Source organism: Calonectris borealis, chromosome 6 (assembly GCF_964195595.1).
Source record: "Calonectris borealis chromosome 6, bCalBor7.hap1.2, whole genome shotgun sequence".
Classification (NCBI taxonomy): Eukaryota; Metazoa; Chordata; class Aves; order Procellariiformes; family Procellariidae; genus Calonectris; species Calonectris borealis.
In genome coordinates, this window is record NC_134317.1 from 452,448 (window position 1) to 467,191 (window position 14,744).

The following is a 14,744-nucleotide window of genomic DNA, read 5'->3' on the forward strand; positions in this document are numbered from 1 at the left end:
TACATAACAGTGCAGCAGACAGAGTTTGGTTTAACAGTTTCCTCCTGAAAATTTGAAAGAATCAGCTTTTCGTTCTAAAGGTCCTGGGTCTCTGGCTCTAAGATGCCGGTCAAACCGTTCCAGTACACCTTTAATAAATAGAAATTGATTTTAATTGATGATGTTCCTTCCTTGTGCAGAAGACACTTTAAAAGCACTTGAAATTTCTACAAACTGTAACAGAGCAGAAACGGAGAGACAAATCTAAACCACTAAGTTTCAGTGATTAAAGTTTTGGGGGGTCGTTTTCTGTTGTGGTTTTTTTTTTTTTTCCTAAGGATTCAAAAAATATTTAGAGAATAATGAAGAAAAGGATTCTTCCCAAGAAGGAAATTACTATTAAAAGGAAAAAGGACAAGACTCTGGAGTAATAGTCTTCTCTTCAGTCTTCATGTTTTTGTATCACTTTACTTGGAACATATCTGGAGGTTCAAAGATCTGCGAGGAGGAAATGTCTGCCAGTTAGGTCCAGAGATCAAACTCTGCGTGCCAGCTATGATACTCCCTATAACATCAGTGGACACTAAACAGCTGATCTAGCTGTATATAGAGAAGACAGCAAAAATTAAGCAGGCAAGATAAATAATTCTGTTTAGATCTTCAGGCACTTTCCTAACAGTTGCTGGAGTTACCAGAAGAGCTGTAATCTGGAAGCAGAACTTTGGCTTCATCTTTCTCACTGCTCATCAAAAGTAGGCCAGGACCGAATGAGTTTGTTGATCCTCAGCAGCTCCTCATGGATGACAGGCTAGCAACGTTCCTTAACCGAGAGAAGTTGTTTCATGGGAAGTATCTCCTATCATCTCCTTGTCTCTAACATTTTCTCCTCAGGGAAAAATATTAAGACAATTGTGTAACAAATGTTCTGATGTACAAAATTTTTAGTATTTATTCATAATCCTTCTGGACTTGGATCTATGGCAATATTTGCAGGTGACAAATCTGTCTTTTCCAACAGATAGCAATGAAGTGTGAGGATAATTAAAACCCACCTTCTCTCTTTAGTGTCGTAAGGGTTTTCTTTTGTTGGTTTGTTTCTACTGGTTACAGGTTCAGTGTTGAATTGGTTACATTACTGATGTAACTTAAGCAACAGTAATAGGATTGTAAAATAATTGCTCTGTCCAGAAAATCCCTTATGTGGTAACTCTTCAAAGCTTTATTTTGTTACCTAATTCAGAGAACACACGAAACGTATATGTAAGCCAGCAGTTTCATTAAGACTACAGGACATCAATGCGTAATGATGTCTGTGTCTCCAGTCAACAGCTTTAGCTGTTTAAAGTCAAGCTTAAGTCATGGGTTAAGAAAAAAAAAACAACCCACACAACAACAACAACAAAACATCTGCAGATAAAATTTCTGGATGGGAAAGAGAAAAGTACGATTTGCTCATTCCTTGCTGAACAGCTTCGTACTCTGGCGTGTAGTGGGGGCTCAACTAGTCATGGAACCCCGGCAAAGAACTTTGTTTCTCCTCTGTATCCAGCTGCGTTTTTTCATGCTGTATTTTGGTATTGAATCTTGGCATTTTAATCCAGATTTTTAAGATCCTAGACAAGTTTACTGCAATGAATTCCACTGCCACTACTCACATCAGGTAGTGTTAACCTAACGGGTGGCAAGTTTATTAAGAGTTCTTTAGCAGCTGCACCAGCTTGGAGGTCCACTGCTGAACATGGATGATCACATGCTACCTCTGCAGGTTTTACTCAGTTGATCATAAAGTACTTTGGATTGTATACAGAGTAGAATTGAGGTAAATATTATATTAACATGAAAGTTATGAAAGGAAACTATACCCATTTCACAGAGTGCTTAGTTTGCAAAATTGTGTGGGGCTTGAAGCTATTTCTGTACCTTCTCAAAAGTCACCTCAGGTTGCCCAGAACTGCAGAACACGGGGTCCCTTTTCCAAAAACACACAAGGAACGATGCACAGTGCCAACTGCTGCAAGAATGCAATCTCTCACAATGACACTGTGTATAGAAAAGATCGTGCTGCTGGACAGAGAACAGCATTTCTGAACTGAACTGGCTGAGGTAGTACTAATTTCAAGAAACAAACTATGAAGAATTACCAGGACCATCAACAACCACCTCTTTCCCCTTTAAGGACAGAGCTTTACCATACAGCTAAGCTAGTGATTAATTATTGCTGGAATTTCTGCTCATTCTTCCTTCCTTCCAGCCTTAAAATCGTACTGCTCCTCCAGGTTCAGCACTGTCACTTGGTGTCGCTTCCAACCCCCTGGGGAGGGCACGGTTTGTGGCTCATCTCTGCTGCTGAAGATGTGATGAAAATCAAGAAACTACTCTATTAAGGTAGGCAACTGACTCGCTTTCTCTGGAAAACTTGCAGTAGCGGAGTACACTAATGTTTCTTAGATTTTAGCATATGAAAGGGCTGTTTCTGAGAATCTCTTGAAAGTAGACTCAATTGTTAGAAACCGCACCTGGGTTCAAGAATATGCATATTTCGATTTCTACGTCATAGACAGTTTTCTGCTGTATAAGCCTTCCAAGACATGAGATCCTGAAATTCACAGACTGATTCCAGGCTGTGCTGACTGCAACGCAAACACATAACCCGACAGCATAAACCAGTGCACATCCTTCAGGTCCCTTGCTAGGGAATGGAGCTCTTGCACACAGTCAGCAAAGCCCCAACAATATTTCTGCTGCCTAGTGCTGAAGCTGTGCTGGAATGCAAAAAACGGTAGCCTCCAGAAAGCACTGGTGCTGAAATCTAATGAAATGTGTTGCAGTTACTAAAAAAAGAGTCGTTTCCCTTATAAAGGCTCTTTTACTGCAGAGCACAGGACAGCAAGGCTGCCATGGGTCAGGAGCGATGGAAACCGCATACAGCTGGAGCAAGCTCAGTGAAGAGTTATCCTCTTCCAATGCATTCCAAAGTCCAACTTTTAAAGACTTTAAAAAAAAAAAAAAGTATTACTTCATTTTCATATAACGATTATGAGAAGTGATTTAGCACATTTTATTTTCTGAATAATGTATAGCCATTAAAAAGATGACTGGTTTCCCTCTTAAATCATTCTTGTGGTTTTGCAATTGCGCTTTCTGTATTTTTAATGTAACTTTCTATTCAGTTTTCGCTTCTTTATCTCTCTGCATTTCAATCTTGTCATTTCAATTGCTGTTAATTAAATATAGACCCCAGTATTCCTACTGTTTTCTAACTCCTATAAAACATGTTTGTGCAATTAAACCCTCCCCCCGTATGCTATCTTCTCAAACTTATCATAGTTAATCTTTAGGACACGTTCCCAAATAATTTCTGAGATTAGAAGATTGCTTTTGACTAAATAATTCCTCACAAATTTTATATAAATGAATTCACGTGAAAAATATCTATACAGATCACAAGAAGTTTGTTATTCTAATTTCACTTATCTGGGATAACAAAGTTTTCATCTATCTAACTGCATATTAAAGTAAACGTGATGAATTTCACTTGCAATGACACCAGGTATACCTGTTATCTTTCAAAGGCAATTGATACTGTTAATAATGAAAGTATAATTCATTTAATAAGGAAGAAAGACCATCCTCAGGAAAAAGAAAAGCACTATACACTTCATTAAGAAATTTTACACTGGAAAATCCATTTTATATGAAAAATTATGAATAAACTACAGCAGTAATGAATAGCGCTAATTTTAAACTAGAAATCAGACATACAGTGTTTCTAGTGGTGTAGATTGATACTAATTTCTCTGTATTTACATTATCTTAATCTGGGAACATAGCAAACTGGGTGTGGTTTGTTAGTTTTAGTTCTGACAAAGGTGGAGTTTTTAAATTATTAAACAAATAATCATTGGATCTTTTCCACTTCTTTTCTTTATATTGCTATTTATAGAAAGCACTTAAAAATCCCTACGCCCTGAAAGTCTGCTGTGGATTTTTCTCAAGCATTCAGCATTGGTCTAACTCTAACAGAAGTCAATGCCACTGACTTAACCAGAAGACGATTAGGTCAAAACTTTCCATTTTGTTGTAGCTGGTTAAAAAAAATTAAAAATATGTGTGTTAAAAACTAAGAGTCACTTTTTCTGAAGTAGTCATCTTTAATTATTTAAAGATTAATTATTTAATTCAAATTAAATACCATATTTATTTGAAAAATCTTTTTACTTACAGATGATGTGCTATATCTTTTTTGAAAGATAACAGTGTAGGTTTTTTTTGTTTGTTTAATAGTGACTAAATACCTTCTATAATTAAGAATTTGACTTTGGCTTTGGCTTTGTCTGCGGAACCATCCCTAACATCTTAAAAGCACAAGTAATTTAAGTGCATAAAACATGAATTTTGTAGAGCAGACAAGGCAGCTAATGTGTGATTCTAGTTTTAAGTATTCCATTTACATAACTTCTTAAGGAAAAAACTGTATCCTTCTAGAGAAAACATGAAAGCTGCAGGTTATCTTAATGCTTGCTTATGTGGAAAATACTTACGGAAAATAGCCTGCATATGAACTTAAACTTCAATGCTTTGGATACGTTCTGTACAGAGTCCCTTCTCTACTTAATAGCTTTTCTAAACAAGGAAATAACTTGGAAAGGCTCCCAGTGTGACACCTCTGTTGCTTCTAACTTGAGCAGCTGTTGTGCAGCTTTGCTTAGTAGGTAAGTAGTTAAGCTTTGTAGCTTAACAAAATCAAACGAGGGAGCTACTAAAACTTGAAAGAGGACCTGATTAAAGAAAGTAAACACTCTGCTTTTTTTCTATCCTCTCGTATTTTTCAATCCCCTAAAACCTTCATAGAGAAATCACTCCTACATGAAGAAAAAGACATAGCAGATGTATGCAGTACCCAACAAATCCACCTTGTTTTGATGGAAATGGAGTTCCTTCTTCTGTTAGAACTGCAAATCATTTATTATTTCTGAACTTTCCGTCTGCACCAAGTGCCAAGTAAGTTCATGGGTTATAAGCTAAATCTGCTACCTCATACTCAAGAGACTAGGAGTGTGTACACAGTCACTTGCCATGACTCTACTAGCAGGCTGAGCACTGAGATGCTTCTGTAATTTGCATACTTGCTTCTGTAATTTGCATACCAATTTTCTGTCTGTACTTTAACACACATTTACATAGTTTGGGTCCATCTTATGAATTCTGCAAGATCTTATTTAAAACTGTTTTCATCAGATGGTTAAAAAAAGCCTGTTGGGAGTCAATAACGAAATACCCGTCCAAGACCTAGCTGTGTATGTAGGAGAATCATACCAGGGGAAAATTTACCCTTAGTGGAGCTTTAGTGCAACTACCTCAAGATTCACTTCTCCCAGTGAATTTATACTTCTATGCTAATACTTTAACTGTCAGTAATCAAAATAAGTGATTTTGTATTCACAAAAACTACCAACGCACAAATAAAAATCCAGTCAATATACTCAATTCTAGTCACTTACCAGTTATTCCAGTCTTGTCCACTTCAGAAAAACAATCTGTATTACAGTTCTCTGCTTGTTTCTATTCAAAACTTACCTGTTACAAGCTCTTTTATTTCGGCATCAACAGATTTTCTCAACAATCGTAAAAGGGCAGGTATCCCACCAACATTCTTCATTGCTATTTTGTTTTCATCAGTAGACTTTCCGTAAACAAGGTTTCTCAGTGCACCGCAAGCATTCTTCTGAACTTCCAGGACTCTGTGATCCAAGAGATCGACCAGGTGCTTGATTCCTCCTAGCCTACATACCTAGAAAATGGAATGTTGGGAACATCAGCACCGCATTGATTTCACCCATTTCACTCTACAGATTTAAAAGGCTTTTATTTTTATAAAAACAGTACATTCCATTCTACTTCAAGAAGAAATATTGTTGGTAAATCTTAATAACTTGATTGTTACACTGTACTGAAAATTCCTCTGAACCACTCACATCCTTGTTGAAAATGCTGATGGACATTTTCAGTCATTTGCTGTGTTCAGAGAAGAATAGTTACTGCTAAAGTTTTGTTTCCCAGTAATGCAGTTTTTAAAGTAATTTCCTGTACTTCAGAATATCTTTTTAGGGAGTATTAGAAGTAAGAAGCTGCAAAGATTTAAATGCCAACTTTTACACTTAGCTACACACACAAAAATCAGTTCAAATTACCATGTATACAGTCCTATTGGCATATCTGAAGTTCTTTTTAAAGGGAAGGTCTACTCTGCAGAAATCTCATAAAACAAGAAGAAATTTTTATATTCTTTGCCTTAAGCAGGTTAGTTGCATTTATTCTTTGTTATATATTTTTAAAAAAATTTAACATTGTGTTTTGAGATCTCATTTCCATGTAGTACTTTTCTTTGTTCAAAATAACCTACAAAAATGATAAAAGATTAAAAGTATTTTAGAATTCTGTAATATTTACTAAATAAAAATATATTAAAGAGATAACTAAGTAGTATTACTTGCAAGATTAACATAAGTTTTCAATTAAAAATCACCACCCACAATATTTTCTATGAATTGTTTTTAAAAATATGAGCTATTTTGCAATATCAGATTGATCTATTATAACCTGGTATTATTTTAGCACAGCACAATAACTTTTGTGCCATTCTATCCATAGAATATGCCTAATGAAGTTGGCATAGGATCTCTTTAAAAACCCCATACCTACAGCAGGTAAACTGCTGCTGCCCTGAGGAGGAGATCCTGTGGTGAAAAGAAAGAGATACACCATCACTCCTGCATACTCTGCTTATACAGGATGTGATTCTGGGCTAAACAGTTAGAAGAGATGTAAAACCTAACAGTCCTAAGGATTCTCTAGTTCAGCGTTAAAAGCACTTTTAGAGACCCCTGTATAATAATTAGTTTGGCAAGCCACAAGGCTATTTGAAATAAATTAACATGTACAAGTTTTCATGGATTTTTGGCTCAAAAAGCTCAATGACTTTTATTGGCCGTAATACGACGAGAACAAAATTATTCTCAATGAAAACATAACTGAGATTTAGCCAAATCATTTTAAGTTGATACTTTGAAAAACAGAATCTTCTCTCTATTACATTCTTGAAAATTGCACTGGGTATCAAAAGGGTTAATATCTTTATCTACACCTTAAAACAGCCAAGTTGAAGAGGCTTGGAAATAAACAATCGAAATGCAAGGTCTATGACCAACACTGTATGTGATTTTCACCTGTCAAATCACCTCTTGAGTAGAATAAAAGAAATAGAATGAAAGACTGGTGACTTGGAAATTTTTTAGACCTCTGTTTAAAATGTGTATTTTTCAAAAGGAAACCTATATTTACACACCTAGATATATCTACCACGTAAGTTATAAATCCAGGGGATACAAAGTTTGGCGTTGATCAATTAGACAAGCCACTACTATGCCAAAAGCCACCAGGAATCTGTGTCTAAAGGCATTCAGTGGGCTTTAAGCTTAAAGTTATTCACCCGGCAAGATTTCTGTAGCTAGGAAATGAATATTACCTTACAGATTACTTATTTGATACAGACTACATTGAAAGCATATACTGCAGGATGCTATTAAAAAAAGAAAAATTTAGAGTTGTTCTTTTTCACGGCAAATAATTCTTATTTCTGTTACTAAATAAAGAAGCAACAAATAACTATTCATACCTTGCAGTTAAATCTCCCTCTTGTATGTCAATACAGCATGTCAAACACTACATCTACACTACACATCCATAACACAGATACAAGTTATGAATGACAAAATAGCTTTATCATTTTTTCAATCTGTACTCAAAACTTGATGAGATACACTTTTTGTGTATATAATTCAAAATAAAACTGGACTAGAAATCCATTCTTAAGATTTGTATTTTGCTGAGTCATTAACTATTTTAAAATACAGCAGCTGTTGCTAGTTTGAACAGCCATTTCAATTTCTAAATTAAAAAAAAAAATCAGAATTCTTGTAAAATGACACATTAATGAACTAATATATCAGTATTGTATGTATCTGCAGATAGATATTCATTACATGGAAGTGTAATTTATTCATTCTGTGTCGTTTCATAGCTAATTTAAATGGTAAAGATTCCCCCGCCACAATAAGCAGTTTCATATGCTTACCTTCAGGTTTTAGCAATGCAAGCATTCTAGTTCATTTTGCTAGGCTTTTAATATCCTTAATAGTCTAGCAAATTAACCTGGTCTTTACCACAGCAATAAAATAATAAATTTAAATAATGAATGAAAATACAAAAACAGTCCTCAAATAAGGCTTTACTGAATTCGGCATTAAAATAATTATGATCCTTTCCTATTCCAAATAGGTTCTTGTGCTGGCCCGTGCTTTGAAGGGAACATGAATTGCAACTTTCCTATTGCCACAGATACCATCATGTTTTCAAAACATGCTGATCCCTACTCACCATCCCAACTCGAGGGACAGCTTCTTCTTAAGAGACAGAAAGCCTCATCAGGAAACACTGACATAAAGCTCGCTTTCCCAAAAGTGCAGGAATATTCTTTTCTCCTAGAAGCCAGACAATTTCATTCTTTCTGACATAGTGTTCTAAGAATTTCGAACAGCTGATTATTCCCATTCAAAACAAATAACTACCAGTACATAAATCTCCTCTGTTTGAAAAGGAGAAATTTTCTGTTCCAAAATTCCACACACTAAGTGGAAGGCAGGCTACATTTACAGTTGTCTGACTGCTGTAACTCGTCTTGTCTTCTAAATCAAAAAGAAGACCTTTTCCTTCGGGTAAGGTTTTATGAGCTTGATTATATGGTATAATATGTCTATAATCCTTTATACCTAAACTGATTTAAAAACGTATCTAATATTTCTAATGCTAAGTAGGGTAAACAATTGAGACACCACTTCACACATGACATACGAGTTAGCACCACATTCAAATTCCACCTAAACTTTGGCATATTCCTTTTAGTTTTGGGTACTTCTGAAAAAATTAAAGCAGACATTCTGTAATTTCTAAACCAAATTCTGTAATAATGAAAATGAAAACAGTGAAGAAACACAATATCTCCTATAGATGAACATGTGCAGACAAATAATATGCCAAGAATTCCTAAATAAGCTGTCATATCCCTTATAAAATAGCAAGACTACCTTACAAATCTGTCTACATCTGATAATCACTGTGATCTTTACCAGAACATCAAAACCACCACCATCTTTTCATCTGCCTCCCAGCAACAGTGAATTATGTTGGGCTATCTTCTTACAAAAGTTGCACCAACATTTTATTAACATAAATAATGTTTATACTGAAAATAACAGATGACACACACATATATGATATGAATGAAAAAGCAAACTCCTTCAGATCAATAGCTCATAGCTGCTCTGCAAAAAGAGCAGCTCTTCAAATGCAAACAGCTTCTAGAAATTTCAACAAGAATCTGAATTTTCACTCAGATGTATCCTTCCTCCACATCATACTGACATAAATACTATCCTCTATATATTTCTAGGGTTGGATTTCTTTCCTTTGCTCGACAGCTCACTCATTCCCTACGATGCCTTAAAATATTTTGATCAAAACCAGTGGAAAGCCTTCCAGAATTCTTCTTTTTCTTAGTCTCCATTCATCAACAGGTTACACAAAAACAGGCTCTGGTAAACAGTTCTGCTAGTTTACACAACTTGAATGTAAAATATTTTCATGTAATTTCCATGAAAGGAAAAAAATCTGTGTGTGTGTGTGTGTGTAATTACACACACCTAGGTACTTCAATATTATCATACATCTAAACAGGGAAACACAAAAGGGTACGAGATACTGTGTTGTGATGAAAAAACCAAAGAGGCGAGAGGTCTAGTTTTTCTTTTACAGTTTTCCCAGAAACAGAAACACACTCAGTCCAGTACCTCCATTTTTACTTTGTTATCTCCGAAGCACAGGTGCTGAAGGTAGGCAGCTGCATTCGCCTGAACTGATGGGAATTGGTGTTGAAGCATGTGAATGACTTCAGGCAGCTCTGGATCTCGCCAAGCAAACTCCCTTCATCAGATGAACACATTCAAGAGAAGGCATTAGTTATAAATGTATGTTCATTTACTAAGTAGAATTACTATTTCAACAATTCTGTTTTTGTTCTGGAGTATCAGGGCTAGGAGGAAAAACAGGTATATTAGAGCAACTATGAGTCACATCACCTTTTAGTCTTCCAATTGGAAAAGGACACTTTATATCCTGTGTTCTTCAGTTAGCTTGGTTGTTGATCACACAAATATATATATACTAAAATTATACCAACTCAAACACTGCAACCTGCATAAATCTCCCAAAACTTAAACATATAATGCAACAGATGCCCACTTAATAATGCTGCTCAGGGATATCTCTTCCACACAACATTTTTTTCCGCAGTGCTCAATGTTCTTCCTAGTAAGTCAATTATACTTCAACAAAAGCTGTGCAGCCTGAAATTTCATCATCGTGATCAGATGCAGGAAGTTTGCATAATTTGAGTTATTCAGGGATTGTAAACTTAAAAGCATTAAAATCAAATCTCCTTCATTAAACAAAATGATTTTGCACAGACAAATCCTGGGAAAGTCATTAAACATATCCATGCCCATATCCATATATTTAGAAATATACTCATTAATATTTGCTGGGCTACCTTCCTTCTGTAAAGGAAGATTGAGAAGAAGAAAAGAAAAAGAAAAAAAAAAAAAGAGTAGTATCTAAGTTTTCCCATGCTCAAAAATCCAAGTAAATTTAAAAAAAACCCAACAAAACGATGTTCCAAGAATAGTATTTGGGGAGCTATTCAAAGGCTAATGCTAGTCTGGCCAGTTGGGTCTCCCCAGGATTCCTACAGTCATCAAAAAGGGAAAGTTCAGTTATGTGCCTACTTTGAACTGCTCAACAACTTAGAAGTTTGTTTCTCCATACTAATGATAGGAAAACCTTAGGGAAAACTGCCTTTCTAATAAAACTAGTAGCTTTCTGAATGCTCCCTCGCTCTTAATTCTAAAGTGATGCTTTCAAATAGTCCAGTCTGAGGCTATTGTAATACACTAATCTAACCTCTGCAATAGCATGATATGCAAATCAGAAACAGAGAAAGATTAAAATGTAAGGTAAAAACTATTCCACTGTGAAATTACAAGAGAAGGAGGTGCATCAGCAATGAAAACTGAGTCAGAATTTCTTTAAAGTTCCTTGTTATGAATGTGAAGCATCCCTGTTATAAGTAACTTTTCTTGTAAGCCATGCCAGAATAGGCCAGCAGTAGCATGCAGCTGGCAAGCATTACTGCTTAGAGGTAAGATTATCCTATTAACATCATTTAGATGAATGTACCATTCAGTTAAATGAAATTAATCCAGTCTCTCAATATCTATTAAAAAAGAAGAAATATATTAATTTCCACTAATAAACAGAACAACAAAATCTATTAAAAACAGTGCTTTTATTTTCGAGACTGAAGGATAGGGCCAAACTAGAAAATAACTGAATCATGCTATAAGCCTTCTGTAACGCAGGAAGCCCAAAGGATTTCAGTGTACAACTCTAGTCTGACCATAGCTATTAGCTATCTTTTTTCAAAGTTTATTTGGTGCCCTAATGTTTCCATATGAAAGACTCCTGAGGCATCACTGGAGTCCATATCCTCCAGTATGAGGTGCTCTGCTTTCAGCTCTTTCTAAACCAGCAGAATGTGTAACGTGCTTTCATGACCACAGCGTGTCTAGAAGCTGCCTCAGTGAACTGGCAATCTGAGGACGGACTGCAATTTCTAGCAATCACATGCCCATACTGAAGATAAACAGAACCATAAATTCCTCCAAGCTTTGCGTGGACTGGGTTTTGATACTCCCATTTTAAAATACAAGGTTTTAATGAATAGCGTCTCTAATAAATTGTAATGGTAATATTACACTTGTCACATGCCCACACTGTGTACATACAACATAAAACTAGTAACTGTTTCAAAAATATGAATGTGTATTCGCTTTCAAAATGGTACATTTATGTATCATTTTTAAACTTACATTTTTTTGAAATTTAAGCAGGCTGCTCATGAAAAATTCATTCAAATAAATTTGGTATGTACTTTCTAATTTTCAAACCCTGATTCCCATTCCCATAAAGAGAAAACTTGCTACAATATTATAGGTTGCTCTGTAAAGTTACTCAAAAATATTTGGAATAATCCAGTCAATTCTCATCAAATTTGTAAGTATTTCCTGTAATAACTTCTACATGAAAATAAACATGGAAGAAAAATGTAATAATAAATAAATGCATAAAAGTTGCTCTTTCTTACTGTAACAAGTAGGATTGCATTTATTACTTACTGCATTAAGATCTATAAAGGTATAGATCTTAATATCTAAATCAGTCATGATTGTTTAAACAATGTAAAACTGGAATATGCACAACAAAGTGCCATATATATTCAAGGAATGTATTAAAAATCTTATTACAGCAAATATGTATAATTCTTGAAAGCACAAATGGACTTGCCTGGGGTCTTTCTGAATGCTGTCTATGGATGGAGATCGTGTGGTCCCATCATCGGCAGGCGTTGCATGTTGCAGCCTGTTATAACTGGACTCTGACAGTCGATACTGCATTGACCTGTAGGGTTCCGCATAGGTAGCTGTTGTGTTCAGAGCGTAATTATTTCTTTGGTATGTGAGTGTGCTACGCTGGCTGGATGATCTTTGCAGATTTCCGACTCCTAGTATAAAATCAGTATTAAAACAAACTAGGTAACAAATATCTATTGAAGAGAAGAGGCAATACGTGGTTAAAAGTGTAAGAAGGAAAAAAAAAAAAAAAATCAGTCTTAAAAACGTGTACCGTGCTCAATGTTGAAAGCTATCGCCAGATTTAAGGGAGCAATTATTCAATGTCCCAGGGAAGATAGAGAGGTTAGTTACAGAACTAAAGGTTTGGTGGAATCAGGCTTATGCCTCAGCTTGCCTCAACAAGTATTTAAAATAAGAAATGCATCTTGTGCCATCAAGCAGAAATCAAGATGCAAAACGTTTTCAAGGTTTATAATAAAATTCAATTACTAACAGTAACATCAATTGCCAACTGTACTAAAAAGGAAAAGGAAAAATAAGTAAATAAAAATTCATATAGTTTATATGATATTTTCCTTTTCTCAACTACATGTACATTTTCCCTGACAAAAAGCTGACAAGAGGATGATTGCAAAGATTAAACTGATCGTTTCAGAAACAGGAACACGTATCTTCCTGACTTAACATAGCTGTTGTGCTAGCATTTGTTCTTTCAAGGTAAATGATATTAGGTAGACAACTAAACAGAGAATTCCAATTTCTAGTTATATTTCCTCATTGGCACATCCTGACAAACTTAATTTGTTTACTCTAGGTTGTAGGAGAGAGGAGAATTGCAAAACCTGTTGCCTCCTTCAACATTCCATACTCTTAGTATTTCGGTTACATTAAAAAACATTAAAAAGCAATTTTCAAATGTGTGAAAACATGACATATGAATCGGACACTTCTCTATAAATATTTCTAGAGAGTTACTTAGTTAAATCACTCTAATATTTTGAGAGTTTTTGGAAATTACTCGACTATACAAATTATTAATCAATCTTAAAGAACAAACTGCACTGCAACATGTATTACATTTCTCTTTACAGAAAATCAGTTCTAATACTAATCTAATGCCTACGCACTTCATAATTCATACTTCACGAGTAGCAATTCTATGAAATACTATAGAAATATTTCAGTTTCAATATATGATCTTCAGATATAGTATTTTAACATTATCCTTTGCTGAGAAGGATAACCAATATTTTTACTGTGAAAGATGCAGTAGGTACTTTAAGTGTGCAAGCTATCATTTTACTGTACTGATGAATAAAAAAAATATGAACAAACTCAATTTGTAAGAGAATGATGCACAGAGAATGCAAGAGGAAGCAATAATTTTTTTGTGTCATGAAATACGCTTTGCTTGGATGTACCTGAGTGTGTGATACCAAACAGAAAATATTCTGACCCTAAACTGACACTGCTATATCGTCCCAAGTATTTCTTGCAAACATCACAAAAGCTTTTTAATTCCTGCTGGTTATTTTAAGTCCTTCAAACTTAGTTTTTATCTCCATTAATTTATAACATCTAGTTTTTGCCTTTTAAACTGGCATTACATATCTCATATGTGTTCTCCTATATGCCGTAGGTTTCAGAAAAACTCCAGTAAGTAAATTAAGTAAGTAAATTAAGCATGACTTCGGGACACAGTCAATGGAAGAGCTTTGGAAACCCTTTACCCACCTGACCCTGTTCGATATAATGCTGACTGGGATCCCTGGTGGAGCTCAATTGTTCCATGATTTGGACTACGGTACACAGGACTGTAGTAAGTTCTGCCTTCATAGATAGGGGTGATGTGCAAGTCAGGAGATACAGTTGACCGTAATTCTTGTCCCAACTGACTGTGTTGACTAGCATATGAACTCCTCAGGCCTAAAACCAAGAAGAAGGAAATATGTACATGGCCCATAACAATTAAAAATAATAAAGCTGTCATGCTTGACTCTTTCTTCTTTTAGCCAAGAAAAGGTGTTAGTTATATCTACAGTTATAGATATTTATTCATTAAACTTCTTTCCATTATTAAATGATCCATACTGAAAGATTCATCGGCAAAACAGCATTTCTTTGATGAAAAGTGTTGCCCATACACTGACAACTTTAAGTTTTCCAACTCAATTTTTTTGG

At 35.1% G+C, this 14,744-nt stretch overlaps 1 protein-coding gene across 4 annotated transcripts in view; it reads right to left on the bottom strand.

The window, feature by feature from the left end:
* The window catches only part of PKP4 (plakophilin 4), a 100,550-nt gene that overhangs the window by 18,288 nt on the left and 67,518 nt on the right, over positions 1–14,744 (bottom strand). For all 4 annotated transcript variants that reach the window (XM_075152606.1, XM_075152605.1, XM_075152608.1 and 1 more), the window contains 4 exons: positions 14,298–14,489; positions 12,496–12,712; positions 9,885–10,017; positions 5,557–5,770 (listed from right to left, as the gene is read on the bottom strand). In XM_075152606.1, the coding sequence (XP_075008707.1) occupies positions 5,557–5,770; positions 9,885–10,017; positions 12,496–12,712; positions 14,298–14,489 (756 nt within the window). The remainder of the gene's footprint in view (positions 1–5,556; positions 5,771–9,884; positions 10,018–12,495; positions 12,713–14,297; positions 14,490–14,744) is intronic.